Source organism: Melospiza melodia, chromosome 9, assembly GCF_035770615.1.
Source record: "Melospiza melodia melodia isolate bMelMel2 chromosome 9, bMelMel2.pri, whole genome shotgun sequence".
NCBI classification, from domain to species: domain Eukaryota; kingdom Metazoa; phylum Chordata; class Aves; order Passeriformes; family Passerellidae; genus Melospiza; species Melospiza melodia.
This window is the reverse complement of record NC_086202.1, coordinates 9074233-9089087: the sequence shown is the minus strand read 5'-3', so window position 1 is coordinate 9089087 and position 14855 is coordinate 9074233. Positions and strand designations below refer to the sequence as shown.

General features: G+C 38.0%; 1 protein-coding gene across 4 annotated transcripts in view; it reads left to right on the top strand.

The window, feature by feature from the left end:
* Positions 1–14855, top strand: part of VTI1A (vesicle transport through interaction with t-SNAREs 1A) — a 256527-nt gene that overhangs the window by 144908 nt on the left and 96764 nt on the right. For 2 of the 4 annotated variants that reach the window (XM_063163191.1, XM_063163190.1), the window contains 2 exons: positions 10082–10152; positions 14499–14560. In XM_063163191.1, coding sequence (XP_063019261.1) covers positions 10082–10152; positions 14499–14560 — 133 coding nt within the window. Of the gene's footprint in view, positions 1–10081; positions 10153–14498; positions 14572–14855 lie in introns of all 4 variants that reach the window. The other 2 variants (XM_063163193.1, XM_063163192.1) reach the window with 1 other exon arrangement.

The window sequence follows — 14855 nt, the reverse complement described above, 5'->3', positions numbered from 1 at the left end:
CAAAGAAAAACACACAAAATCCATTTTGTCTGCAGCATAGAGACCATCCACACAAATAAACTCTAACAGTGACCTGCCAACAAGCCTCACGAGTTTGTTAAAGACGTCCCACAGCAAACCACCTGTGCCTTTGGTTGTCCTGCATGCCGACGAGTGTGGCAGACCAGGAGAGAGGGGAGACGCCACCCGAGCCTGGGACATCCCCACAGGGACTGCTCAGCTGCCAGCCCTGCTCCAGGGCACCGCCAGTGCCCGTGTCTGTGCCAGCTGAGCTGCAGCCCAGGGAGCGCCAGGCAGCAAACAGCATCCCTGGTAAGCCTGGCCCAAATCCTCGGCGACCCAAAGGCCATTTCCAGCAGCGAGGATGGCACTAGGAGCGCTCCAGGCTAGTGCTTTGGGAGCATCCAAGCAGAAGCTGCTGCCCCATGCAGGAAACTGCTCTATTCTGGAGCAGTTTGTGTTTAAAAACCTCCAGATCTGCCCTAAATCAAGTAATGTAGTGGTAGTCTAATGTAGAGGTGCCAAAACTGTTCATAAGTGTTGCTGGGTTGCTCCGTCAGAAGAAATCACACTTGTCATCTTAGGCGCCTACTGAAAAATCAGGTTTTTCAACAATTTTTCCTAGCAGGGATGCCTTAGAAACAAATTGTGTCTATATGCAATAAAGATCACATGTAAGTCAACCTCTGAAGCACCATCTGAAGAGCTTAACTTGATCTTGAAATATCAGTCTGCTCTGAGGAGTGCTGTAAAAATTATATTATGGGACAGTCTATTTTTCCATCTCAGCAATTTCCGGAAGAAATATCTTTGTTTTACAAGTACAAGGGTAGAGACTTTTTAATTTTATTTATATGTATGCATATATATACATATAGTCCTGCAAATTCAGCCAGGATTTTAAAATCAGTCTGGATTCTTTCCCTTTTGTATATCTCCTGGTAACACTGATTTGCAAGGCCATCAAGTATTTTTCATTGTTTCCTCTGAACCTTGCTGTGGGCTTAGTGAGGCAGTGGTTTTCTCAGCATTAGTCTGTGTGTAATCAAAGGCAACCTTGCAGATGGAAATAACTAGCACTTAGCTCATGTGTGTGAAAAAGCAGCAGAATCCATAGCTGCATTGGTCCTGCAGGAAAAAAAGAAAAAAAAAGAAAACAAGAAGCAAAGGAAAAATGGCTTGAGATGAGAAGCTGTAGGTGGAGGAAGACTGTAAGAAGTGTTCTGGGTAAGGAGCACCAAGATGTTTATCTTGATGTTTTGTCCTTTTGGTGCAGGTTTTTAAATTGCTGTATATTTCAAATGAACACATATTCTAATTAATGGGTATAAATACCACAATGTAGAAAAACAAAATTCAAAATGTAATACAATGCACAATCTGCTGAAGTTCATCACCAGACAAAAATACAGCCAAGTGAGCATTTGCTAGAGGTCCTTTCAGAGAATAAAATTCTGGGGTAGAGCTGGAACTTGGACAGCAGCCAGCCCAAAAAGCTACAGAGTGTCCCTTCCCTCTGTCCCTGTCCCTTCATCTCCAAGAAGCTGCTTCAGATCTCCAGAGTCCTGGTAGAAGAAACATTCTTCCCTGCAAGCAAAACCACCTTCATGACAAAACCATTGTGCACTGCACATCCCATGGTTGTAAATTGCCCAATAAATACTCTAACATTGTCTCGAAAGGGTTTTTTCCTCTCCAAATTGCCACCTCTTTGGAGAGATACTGCATTTACAAGGGAAAGTGAATCTTCAGTAGTAATTTGGTACTCATTTTTCTTCCTTTTAAAAGATGTTTTTTAGTATTGGTAGAAACTTTGAACAATAACTTTCCTCAGCATTCTCTATTATTAATTTTTATACTTTAGTACTTTCATCCTCCAACTTTGCAATGCATTTCTTTTTATGGCATTTAGATTTTGAGGGATTCAGTTTGTGAAAAAAATGGGAAGCATTGAAAGAATGAGCTAATTAATGTTTCTTCTGGCTATCCAAGGCGCACTGTTTTGTTAGAGTTTTACCCCATTTGTAATTTATGCCTGTTAAAGCTTTATTTTATCATCTATTACTGACTTCTAGGCTTCAGTTTGCACTTACTGGCTGTAACAAGCATTTCATTTTACATGGAGAAAAAATGGTTTCGGTTTCAGTTACTTTTTTTACTGTACCTGAAAAAGAGAATGGGATTTGCAAATGATAAATGGGGAAGTTGACTAGCTAACTAATAAAGATTTGTCTTAATCAAGTATGATTTGTCAGAACAGGAGCGCACTGGGGTCAGGGCACACGCAATGAATAATACAGCATTCACTGGAGAGAAGGACCAGGCAAAAGGCCTCATAAATATGCTGCTATTACCCACTGCTAATTCGTATTCAAAGAGTGAGTTGCACTGAAGCCAGCTCTGAGGTTGCTGAGCTGTTCACCTGCTTCGTGGGCTTTACCATGTTTAAGAAAGTTTATACATTTATATTTTTATATCCACACACTGTTTACAGAATGCTTTATTTATGCACAGACCGCTGCCCTTTTTGGTCAATGTGTTTAAGCATTATTTATTAATCAGCTTCTAGGTTTGTTTTATTTTTCTAATGTCTGGGTGCTGTTTTATTTCTGGTTTTTGTTGTTTAAATATGAATGTGAATACAGCGGGAGATAGTTCCATTCACATTTGAAATGAATTTCTGAACAGTGCAAGAAAGGTTAAAACACTCTTTAGCTTCCTGGAAGTATTAGAGATCAAACAGGCATAGACTTCTTGTTCATGTTGGCAGTTTTCCTGACTTTCTAATTGACCTGCAGATGCAAGATAAATCTGGTAAATCAGGATGTTGGGAGAAACCTGAACAAGCCCAAATGTAATTTTGTTTGGTTCTGGCTTTACTTTTTGATGATAACTTTGTTTTTTGCTTCAAGAAGCGTTTTCTCAGATTGAAACAGTTGAAGGATATACTCTTCTCATAGGTCTGCTGATGTCCAGAGGATACTGCAAAACACTCTTGTTACTATTGATAAGTTTAAGCTACATAAATGGATCATAAAGAATGAATCTGAAAAATTAATAAGTTCTTCCAGTGCTTACAGGTTTAACTAGGAGTTTTTATTCTTCATCATTGTGCTACCTAAATGTCATATACTGTGGTATGTAGTGGTTATGTAGTGGTTATGTAGTTAAATAAGATTGAAAAAAATTCTCACTCCACTCTTCAGTTTTAAAGCATATCCTTCAATGAATATTATTTATGAATTTCAAAGCATTTTCTTCTCTTTCAAAAACATAATGTAACTTTATTTTCTGTTTGCTGGTTGGCTAATAGCCTGTCTCACCTATTTTGTGCTCAGCTCTGTGTCTTGAAGTGCACTTACACTTTAAGAGTGGATCAGCTCTAGAGATAGGGCCAACTTTACAAGCCTCAAGCTGCTCATTCAGGAGCTTAAGCTGCCAACTCCCTACCTGCACATTTTAAGTCTTTAAAATTACCAGTAATACAGAGTCCAGAGTAATTATTTGTACTGCTCTGAGTTTATAGCAAACTGGGTAGATGGTGGAGCACTTTTGATTAAATAATGATTATGAATACAGCCTTAGATGAACCAAAGATCACCATTGTGTCATCTCAGTGCTGTTTGGAGTCACAAGTTTAATTAAGTGTCAGTTTGTGGCTAAAGTGTATTTCGTCAACTTAATTTAGATTCAATCATGATTTTTAATACTCTCCCCTGCTGAACAACTTTCAGACAAGTTCAAGACTGGCAGTACTGCAATGAAGCATCACCCATTCCTGCACCAAGCTCAGGGCAAGCAGGGCCTTCTTCCATCCTGGAAATACTTACAAAATAGCAAAAGAAGACACTGAGGGTTGGCTCCCAACTTTAGGTACATTATTAGTGATTGAAAGTTGGGTAGCAAGTTGTTTACTTATTGATGCACTAAGGAAAGATTTCTTTTTTGCCTTAGAACTTACTTGAAGGAAGAGGGATGGGGAGGAAGATGCGATGGGAGGAATTTGGAGCAGACAAGCACTGCTGGGCTGGGGCATGGCAAGAACAATGGCCAGCCTGCAATGTAGACAAGTGCTCAGCAGAATCAAAGTCTGCCACCTCCTGTGAATGTTGCTGTGAGGATGTTAGTAAGGGAGCTCAGCTAGATTGGTGATGGGAGTAGACAGAAAAAAAATACATCAGTTAGCGAGAGATGACTTGTTTTTTACCAGCAGACTGATGTAAGTTACGATTTCAGAAAAGGTATGAAACTTTAGAAAGAGAAAAAGCAACTGGAGGTGAAGTTACTAGGTCTGTCATCTTTCTTCCTTCTTTATCCTATTTTCTTCTCATTCATCTGGCTTTTTCTTTTTTTACTGGGGAAGGACAAACCAGGCCTGGACCATGGGAGGTGTTGGTCATGAAATGCTCCTGGTTTGTTCTTAAAGGCATGTGGCACCTTCCTCAAATATCTTTTCTTCTTTATTTTGAACAAAACACAAAGACTGAATTGTGATTAGGTGTTCTGGATGTTTTTCTTTCTGGCTTCTCTGACCTCAGTCTCAACCAACCCCTTTTGCTCTTGACCAATAAAAATAATTTCATGAACATCCATTATAGCTTATAGGGAGACCTTTTCATTTGAAAAATGTTTGTATTTTACTTTGGTGGACATCTTGGACTTTGGAAGTTTGGGAGGTATTTTTAGATGTTACTTGCCTCCACAGTGAGACTGGGCAACTTCTTTTATGCTCTCTTGCAACTGAACTTCTGACAGCTCTGGAAGTGTTGCATGTCCTTGGTGAGTGCTGTGGATTGTCAGTGTTCTTTCCACCTGTATGGCATTTGCTTCTGCTGAAGAAGCCAACTAATCCCTATAAAAATAGCTAATTTTTATTTTATTGTGTTAATTGACCACTTAGCAGCATGCAGATTAACATCTTCATGGCAGATTCTTGAGGCATTTGAGCACTAACTCATGTTTCACTGTTCTGTTAATACTCTACAAATTGTCTCTCCATTGGCTTATGGCTGTTACATTACCCTTCATCTATCTGTATTACCCTGTACTTGTTTTTTAATAACCTTAATGATCTAAATCCTTCTGTTTCTAATTGTATCAGCTGTTCAATGTAAATATATGTCAGCTGTGAACTGTGGAATTTATTGGACTTTTACCTGTGTCCCTATACTTCAAGATATGTCATCACTTTCTTTATTAACTTTCTGTTGTCAGAAGTGTAAGGTGTTCAACTCAGCCCTGAATTCTTCAACTCCTGCAACCTATATTTTCCAAGTTTGTAAATCTGCTTGCTGTCACCTCTGAACAGTAAGCTTTTAACACTTTCTAGTATTTTTTCCCAGACACGGCTTTTGATGATTTATCCTAGTCTCCTAAAATCAAAACTTTTAACCTGTCCAAAATGGAGTGGCTTTAGGAAAAAAAGTAAAAATAAAAAAGCCCCAGCCTCTGTCAGCATAGTTTCCAAAAATCATGTCTAAGCTTTTGCTACATCTTCAGAGCATGTGATGCCTCTGTGCAAAGACCACACAGAATTGCTCTCCCCAAATGGCACTGCTCACTGGGCAGGGCTGAGGATCTCAGCCTGGAACTGTTCCCCACTCCTACTCTGATCAACACACAGTGGTTTTTGTAGTGTATTTCATGATTCTGTAGAACAGCCATCTTGATTTTTAACATGATCTTCTTTTCCCAGTGTAAATTAATTTGTTGTTTCCAATGTCTAATTACATAGCTAGGATGCATTCATTGTATATATCATGAGATTGAGCAAATCATATTTCCAGAAAGCATTCCATGCTTTCTGTGATTTTATTTCTTTTAAGTTGAGGGGGTTTTTTTGTATTTTAAATCATATCAAGATATCTGCTGCATCTTAGGACACTTTTATATGTACACACACACACACACACACACACACACACACACATATATATGTACACACATATATATGCAAACACACAGGGTACACTTTGGGAGAAAAAGTGCTCTATAAACTATGTTGGATTATTTCATTTTTCATATGAAAAGAAAAATAGGGAGTCTGTCTTCAAAATTAATAAAAATTCATACTTGTTTATCCTAAAACCTGGAGAGGCTCATTCCGTGTCATTCCTGTCTCTTGAGTAAATATGTTAGTCATTCTTAGGGCAAAAAAAGTATTATTGACTTGAGTGATTAGAAAAAGCTCTTTCAGAATCAGTTAGGTGATAAAGTACATAAATTCTTAAATGGCTGGAGGCAAAAAAAGTAAAAGAAACCAGTCAAGCACAACTTATTTTGCATTCTTGACGTGTGTGTAGGTATTAGAAATCAAACTCTGTGGACCACATATTAAATAATTACAATTTGTATGTATAAATACTGCATACAGGTTACAAGCAAATTCCAAAGAAAGAGCTTATTCAGGAGTGCAGATCATTGCTAGAAGTGGTCATTGTCTTTTGGGTTTATCTCAGCATAACTGTTGAAAGCCATGTGCCAATTTGTGCACAGATGAAGGGGGAAGTTAGGTTTGCATTTGTTATGTTTGGGGTGTGTTGTTTTTTTTCTTCAAGTGAGGAAAGTTATATTCATTCCTCTAATTAATTTCAGTGTTTCAGGATAAGAAATGTTATATTTTTCTTATATAACATAGTCTCATAGAACCAGGCACCATTTGTGTTGGACTCACAATATGGCATTTTTGAAATCATCTTCTTCAAAAAGAAGATGATTTCACATACTTTATTCAAAAAACCTTTAGTGCAGAATACATTTAGAGCTGTGGATTTTAGCATTCACCATTTAAGGATGATGCTTGTTAACATTATGTACTTTTTCAGAAATATTTTTTTCTGGCCATCACAGCATTGTTTAAGACTGAGATAATTGCTCTATCGAATATTCCTGCCCTCTGTCAGTACACAGATAATAATGATGTAAATGCATTCACCCTTCTGCTTCACACAGTTTAGCTGTAATTTTAAAACATAATTTTATGCATCTCTTTGGGAATTTCAGTTTGAAGAGGCAGCACCACTCAGTCTTTGGAAGGACTTGGGACTGCACCATACTGAACATTGTCCGTACAAAACAAGGGAAAGGTTGGCATAATCCCCAAATAATTGACATTGTTAAGATTCTGTGGAAATAACACCATTTCTGGCAACAGGCAACACCCTTTAGTTTGTGTATTGGTCTTAATTCATGCATCTGCACTACAGTATATCTTACAAACCTGACCTTTTCACATAACTGTAGTAGCTTTTTCAATGACTTGCATTATAAGTAGGCTGGGAAGATCCATGCAGCACCATTGCACTAAAAGCATGAATCTGACACATAGATGAATGTTTTAACTGGAAGGAAAACATCAGAGTTGTGGGGAAACCTGAAAAATGTTAGAAAGCAATTATATCGAGCTTGTAATTAGCTGTACAGTGGGGTAATGCTACATTTCTCCTAGTCCCAGGTGCTTTCAGTTGCAAACCAAGTGAAGAGACATGTCTTCATTGAGAAGTCTTTATTTTCTCTGTGTAATAATATTTTTGTTCGACTGTCTTGACCTTCCAGCTAAAAATCAAGTTTCACTGTCATCAGTGAATTTTCTGAGTAGAATGAGGATATGAAGAGGATAAAGGTGTCAATTTATGTTTGCAAACTTACTGTGAGATTATGTTATCTCCGTCCTATCTCTTTGTTCAACTTATGTTGTTATTTTAGCCCAAAAAAGGCCAGAGATCATCAACAAAAGTGCATGTAGAGTAAAGCTACTCCTGTAAAATTGATGATCCGTCCAATTATTTATCTATAGAGGCTGCTGGGAAGAAACGCAACTATCTCAGTTCTCAGACCCCTCTGCTAGGTTGAACTTCATGGCTGAAGGTTTAATCCCTAAGTGTCATATCAACAATTCATTCTGTGATATTCTGGCTGACATGCTCTCCTTCCTTATTTATTGATGTCTTCAGTCATCGACAATGAGAGGAAAATACACTATTCGTCAAAGTGACGGTGTTTTACCCTCACTTACAGTTGATGCTGCTGTCACATTGATGGTTGGAAAATAAACTCAATCATTATAAAAAGCTAAGAGTCTGAACTTGCCACTGACAGGAAGAAGATGAAAAAAAAATATACAAACCCACAGTAACTTGCTTAAAAATTGCTGTAATAAAAATAAAACTGTTCCCTACAAAGATATTTTTGAGCTTTGTTCATGAGATACAAAACCATTTTAGCCGTGTATTTTATACTTATTCCTTTGAAGGAAGATCTGTACCTCATGCTCCTTTATGTCTGCAAACATACATGTAATTTTTAGCACTAAATACACTTTTTATCATTTCACCTCATGCTACTAGGTTGGTAATTTGTTTATTTTTTTCCCCTCTCTTTTAAGAGATTTTGCTTTGTTGTTTTTTCTTTTTTTCTCCCCTGGATTATATTGAACACATATTTCTGTTTGTGTATTACGGTATTTTGAGTGCTTTAATGAGGAAAAGCTCAGTATAGTTCCATCCTGTAAGTCCTTTGACATGCAAACATTGGCAAGGCTCTTGTGAATCACTTTCTGAGGCTGCCATTTGTGTAACTGCACTGCACTGTGCAGCCTTTTTAACTCCAAACCCATGTATCTTACCACATTTCACCTTTGGGAGGCATTGTATATACAGCTAAAAGTAAAGAGCAGCGAGCCAAGAGGGACAAGATAGCATAATGAGGATGTCAATTTGTGGTCAGAGGAAATATTTATCTTACTTGTACTATACTTGGCAACTGATAGAGAAATATATATGTAATGAATTTCCTCCGACTTCATCTGGCAGACTATGTACCTTGTGTTAAATGAATTTAAAAATAACATTGCTTGTCTCAAACTTTTAAAGTTTAAGGTGATTCTACTTTGGATTGTTCCTTGAAAATGGACTGACTATCTATTTAAAAAACCCCATAATTTTGTTTACTAACATATTACTGAGTTTTTAATGATCTATTTCTGAAGGCTCCCTGAATAATGACATTTAGGATCCCACTCTCTCACCAAAAGAAAAGCAAGGCACTTTTTTTGTTGTTTAGGGGAAAAAAGCCATATTTTTGTAGTTGTACTGTTTTGGTTCGTATCTCTTGTAAACCTGCTAAGTACCGTAAATGAATGTGCACAGAAATGCTGGTTGTCTCACACGTGCTGTGTGTCCTGAGGCAAAGCTACAGCTGCTTCAGCTCCTTCTGCCTGCTTCCCCATCTGTAAAATGGGAATGCTTTAACTTATTTTTCTCCTTCGGGGAAATACAGGAAGGGTTCCTTAATATTTCTATAGAGCTTTGAAGATTAAAATCTCTCCTCTATACTTGCTGCTAATATTTCAGCGTTAGAGAAGCATTTGATGGAAGCTGTTTGAAGAGCAAAGTTTTGGCATCTTGTGTTGTCTTTGTACCATATCTTGAGGCCTCTGCACTATAATTTTGCAAACTTTGGTTCAGTGTAAGCTGCGGAAGCAAACAAGCCCCGTGTAAACAAACGGTGATGACTATAAATTAATGTCTCTGTCTGCTCTTGAAAACATCAGCAGATTACAGCCTATCTCTAAGCCAGCCAGAAACAATCCATGGTGGAGCAAAGCACACACCAGTGACTGGGCTGAGCCTGAAAAGGCTTTCATTTAAGCATCAATGGTAAATGCTGAGAGGCAGTGAGAGAGGTTTTCTTCTAATATGACTTCTGTGTCTTTAGATGTACAAGGATGGCTGGTGTTTAGCAAAGGCTTACTGACTTCCTTGGGCTTAAGGAGTAGATAGGAAGTATGAGCACCCAGCATCTAGAGCAAGTGTGAAAGTCTTCTTGCCTTTGTTTCACAGATCAAAGGTCAGCATCAATTCCCAGGGTGTAGACAATCTCAGGAGACTGCAGAGGGGCAGTTTCTGGTTTGGTTTGCTTCTTCAGTTTTATGTTGTTTGAAAAACTTAAAATTTAAAATAATGAGGAGTGATTAGGCTACCACATGTGTTAAGTGCTCTTGTTAGAATCTAACTTGGCATTTTAAGGCCTTGCAGTCACAAGCTGTATTTTTCATGATTTACATTTTCATTTTTTAATGCAGAGCAGATTGGACAGGAGATGCTTGAAAACCTCAGCCATGACAGAGAGAAGATCCAGCGGGCTCGGGAGAGGGTAAGTTTGATAATAAGTAATTGCTGATTCTGCATTTTATTTGCATTGGGCAAGTTCTTTGTGCATGCAAAAAAAAAAAAAAAAAAAAAAAAAAGATGAGATTAATCACCATCTGCAGTGAAGAACTGCAAAGTGTCTTACATGGGCCCCATCCTGCCAAGTCTCTCTGATGGGATGTCACACTGTAGTCACCAAATCTGCTGCTGGGAGCAAATTTTCTGTCACCATCACAGTTAGGTCAGTGTTCTGTCCTTTGAAGGGTTTGTTATACTGTCCAATCCAATGACTGCTTGGGCTTCCTATGAGACAGTTCAGTATTATAAGTGAGCTTCTAATAGTTGAGCAACCTTACTCTTTGTAGCTGCGGATGCAAATAACAGCCCCTCGGGCAGGTCAGTGTGAGGAGCAGGTGCTGCTGCTCTGTCTCTGCAGCCAAGGCCACATATCTGTGCCACTTCTGGCTCCTGGGGCTTCCATGGGGATCAGCTCCACTGTGCAGAGCTAACAGAGATGCTCAGGAGCCCATCCCATCCAATGTGTACAAGTTATCTGAACTTCCATGTGGAAACCCAGCCTCTCTGTCTCTGGTTTCTACTCACAGAACCAGGACTTTCTGTCCATGACCTCTTGTTCAGATACTTTCCCAAGTGTCCGATTTTTTGCAAAGCCAGGTTCTCCCACACATCTCTTAACTGACCATTGGCACTTAAAAAAAAACTCCTTTGTCTGTCCCAGGGAGTTTCTTCACTTGGATAGCTTTGATTAATAAAGCTTCCTATAACAGCATTAATGTGGCATTTTCTGCCAGCTGTACCAGTTGCTTTCTGAAGTGCTGGGCATTAACTACTTTAAAACACTAAATATAGCTAGATCACTAAAAGTAACTGAGAATTGTGAGGATTGACCAAGTTTTGTTCTGGCAACTTGGTGTTATATTTCACCTCCACTTCTTATATCCCCAGTGACTGCTGAGTCTGAAATGCTTTTCTGTTTCTAGCTGGACAAATAAAACCTAGGCAATGGAGATAAATGCCATGTATTCCTTTCTGCTGATCCTGTATATCCCAGGGATGTAATTCTGATCATTCAATGTATGCATGGTTCATAGCATAACTTTTCCTTTTCATTGCTTTCCACCTGAGGAGCAAATTTCTTTGAAGGCAAAACCTGTAAGATGCAAAAGGCAATATTAAAAATAAGAAGGATATTCTAGGAATGTGTAGTACATACGTACTCCACCACAATGCAGGAAAAAAACCTCTTGTCATAATGGAAGATCTCAAATTCCAAGGTTTTTTATCAGGAGCCACTGAAATACTTAAAAATACTTAAAATATTTTCTTCAGGGAATTCAGAAAAGTTCTCCAGTGGAGCCACATGGCTCTACCTGTTCCAGCTGTCTGTGTATACTCTGATGAACATTCAGGGGAGATCTTAGATAATTTAGCTAGCTTTCAATTTTCTAGAAATTTTGAAAGACAAAACAGAGGGTGCTTTATCAATGCATGATAGGTGTACATTAAATACATGGAGTTATTATCTTATCAACCAGAGAATAAACTTGTCTTTTGGAGTGAAATTGTCACAGTGAGTATGATGGTCAGGTTTAACAGTTCAATGTTGAGAAAATTAGGGCAATTATTTTTTATAAGCAAAATGTAAATAAACTCATGTCTCAATGGTTTGGTAAAATTTACATATATGAATTTTCCTGTCCATAGAGTAAAACTCATATTTTCTTCTGAAGACAAAGAGAAGGGATAAAAGCTGTGCTACAAGTCAAAAGGTTAGCTGGATTATACAGGACATTAAAAGATGCAACATCTTTTAGGAAAACCTCAAAATTTGTCTAAGGCAGACAAGATATCAATGTCAGCATCTTGTTCATCTTCCTGTTTTCTCATTAGTATTCTTAATATTATCTTTAAAAACCATATAGATTTGCCACTGCTAACATCAAAGCCTGTTTGAAAATGTTTTCACTACAGCAGTTCTGCGAAACACACACTGGTTAAGAGGTTCACATTCCACCAGTTCCATTCCACACTTCTGTGGTGTGCTGGCATTGGTAAAGAAATGGTGGAAGAACTGCATTCAGATAATTCAGTTTTAAATAAAACCAAACTTACAGTTTGAAACTCTTCAAGTGTTTTTTTTTCTCTGCCAGAGCTAGAAGAAAAGGTGTTTTCTTAGCATTCTCTTGGGAGGTAGATAGAGATCTTCCAACTATCTGTGTATGTGTTTGTTTCTTTTTTAATGTTTCTTTTGCTTATTTTGTGGGTTTTTTATTACCATAAAAACATGAGGTCGTCTTGCTTAGAGGAGTTTGTCAAACCCCTAAGATTCAGCTTCCCCTTCCTAACTATCAGCACTGATTCTAGCTGTCAGGTAGAATCCTGCAGCAAGAGAGGAAAGTTAGGATCAAACATTTAATGGTAAAAAGGAGAGCGCTACTTTTCTGTGAAAAGGGAGGAGAAGCCCCAAGTGTTAAATGCATCTTTATGAATAATAAAAGACCAATGTAAAGCATACATTTGTACTTCAGATTCCCTTCTAGCATAGATAAGAACTTGGCTTTTTAATGAGCCTTTTAAAAATTATTGTGACGTTTTTTCTGCTGTTACTTGTGTCAAACCGGGCTAAACTGCTTTTCTGGAGCTTGAATTGTCTAGATGAATCAGGAAAAAATGAGGGAATGGCCTCCCTGGAATATAATACTCATCTTTGTTCCATCATAGAACATAATTACAGAGATCTGAGAGTTAGTGCAAGCCTTCCCAATGAATATGATATTGCTAAGAGCAAGACTTGATTGGTGTTATCCAGCCCCAGCTTCTACTTGGTATTTTCTTAATAGCTTTTAGAGGAATAAGGAGGAAATTTATGCAAAAAGGTTATGTGACACTGATTGTCGCATCACCTACTGATTCCAGTAATAAGCCTTAAATCTGCCAGCAAATATTTACAGTATTGTGCTCCAGAATAGAGACTGGGTTTAATATTGCTGCTGTTCAAATATTCAAGATATAATAGTGGTTTGTTATGGTAAAGGTGATTTGTTATTGGAAGACTGCCACTCTCCTTGGCAGCGTTACTGTTTTGATGGATTTGAAACACAGGATGCATTTTGTCTAGTACAACAAAGTTTTTTCAGTAAGAAGTCAATGACTCAGGTAATCCTTTCAATCTCATTTGATTATGAAGAGGTAAATATTCAACTTTCACAAGGAGAAGAATGTTTTTATGCATGTACACAAAGCTGTGTTTGGGGGCATGTTAGAAACAGTGGTCTCTGCTATTTCATAACTGAAATAGTCATAATCATTACATTATCATTTTACAGTAGATTTTGATGTCCCACTGGTTCCAAGATGTCTAAAATGTCAAAAGATGTCTCTCTTCTAGCTGCCAGTGGGAGAAGAGGTGATAGGAAAGTAACTCCATTTTTCCTGTTATCTTCCAATTTCTAGATTTCCTTTTGTGAGACACTAATAAACACAAAAAGAGAGGGGACATTTTAATCCCTTTTAAAAAGTAATAGAAATAAACATCAAGTTCACTTGCTTCATAACTTTTCATCTACTCTATTTCATATTTTACCTATTTTGCAATATTTTGAGAGCTGTAGAACAAGACAGATAATTAGGTGTAGCTGTAGCCTATAGGTTTCCTTTGTCCTAATAAACTACAAAAATGGTCATTTCAGTGAGTGGGAGCTCCTTACATGAAAAAAACCTACTATATATACTGTATAGCTGTTCCTTCTGTACATGTGCATAGACTGTTCACAAAGCATTTGAGCACCCAGGCCACAGGTGGCTGCTGTAAGGTCAGTACAAGTTTTATATTTAAGGGGCAGTATAGACATATTTATTTTACAGAATTGCTAAAGTGATATATTTTGTATTTCTGTTTCTTTCTTTAAACTACAGTCTTTGAAAAACAGTGAAAGAAAGATATGTCTTTCTTTTCATAAAGCATCAGGAACATGGCTGTCTCTTCATCCCTTGATCCTTTCACTGGTGTACACAAACAATATACACACACGTGGGACTTATGGATTCCAATGTATAGAGCTTCTACCTGCAACCCTTTATTTGTAAAGCTTTTGCTCTTTATCCTGACTCACCTTTCTTGCCTCAATGACTTCCCTTGTCTGGGTTTCATATTTATGTAAGTGAAAACAAGACAAGATATTTTTAAATTTCAGAGCTTTGGTGGCTTTACAAGCTTGTTGTGTGCTAACCCTGAAGCTTACTGACATAGATGACTGCAGAAACCCCTGTCCTTTGTACAGACTGGGCTGCCTGTGCCTTTTACCTTTAATGGGACTCTTTTCTCCCCAGCTTAGAGAAGCAGATGCAAACCTGGGGAAGAGTTCCAGGATTTTGACGGGAATGTTGCGAAGGTAAGGCCAAGGTAGGGACATTTCTGCTCTTTCTTTTTTTCTTCTCTCCCTCCATGCCTTTGTTTTCAATTTTACTTCAATCTCAGCATATTGCTGGTGTACCTGACTTTTTTTCACCCAGACTGCTGTGTAGAAGGTCTTTGTATGATAGAAGGCTTTGTCATGCCTATGGAAAGAGTTTTCTGAACCTGAAGGATAGCCCTTGTGTAATGATTTCTCATCTTTGTTTCTTTGTATTTATTTGGGGGATTTTGGATGTTCTAAAACATGGTGGGAGTTTGGATGTGTTCTAAAA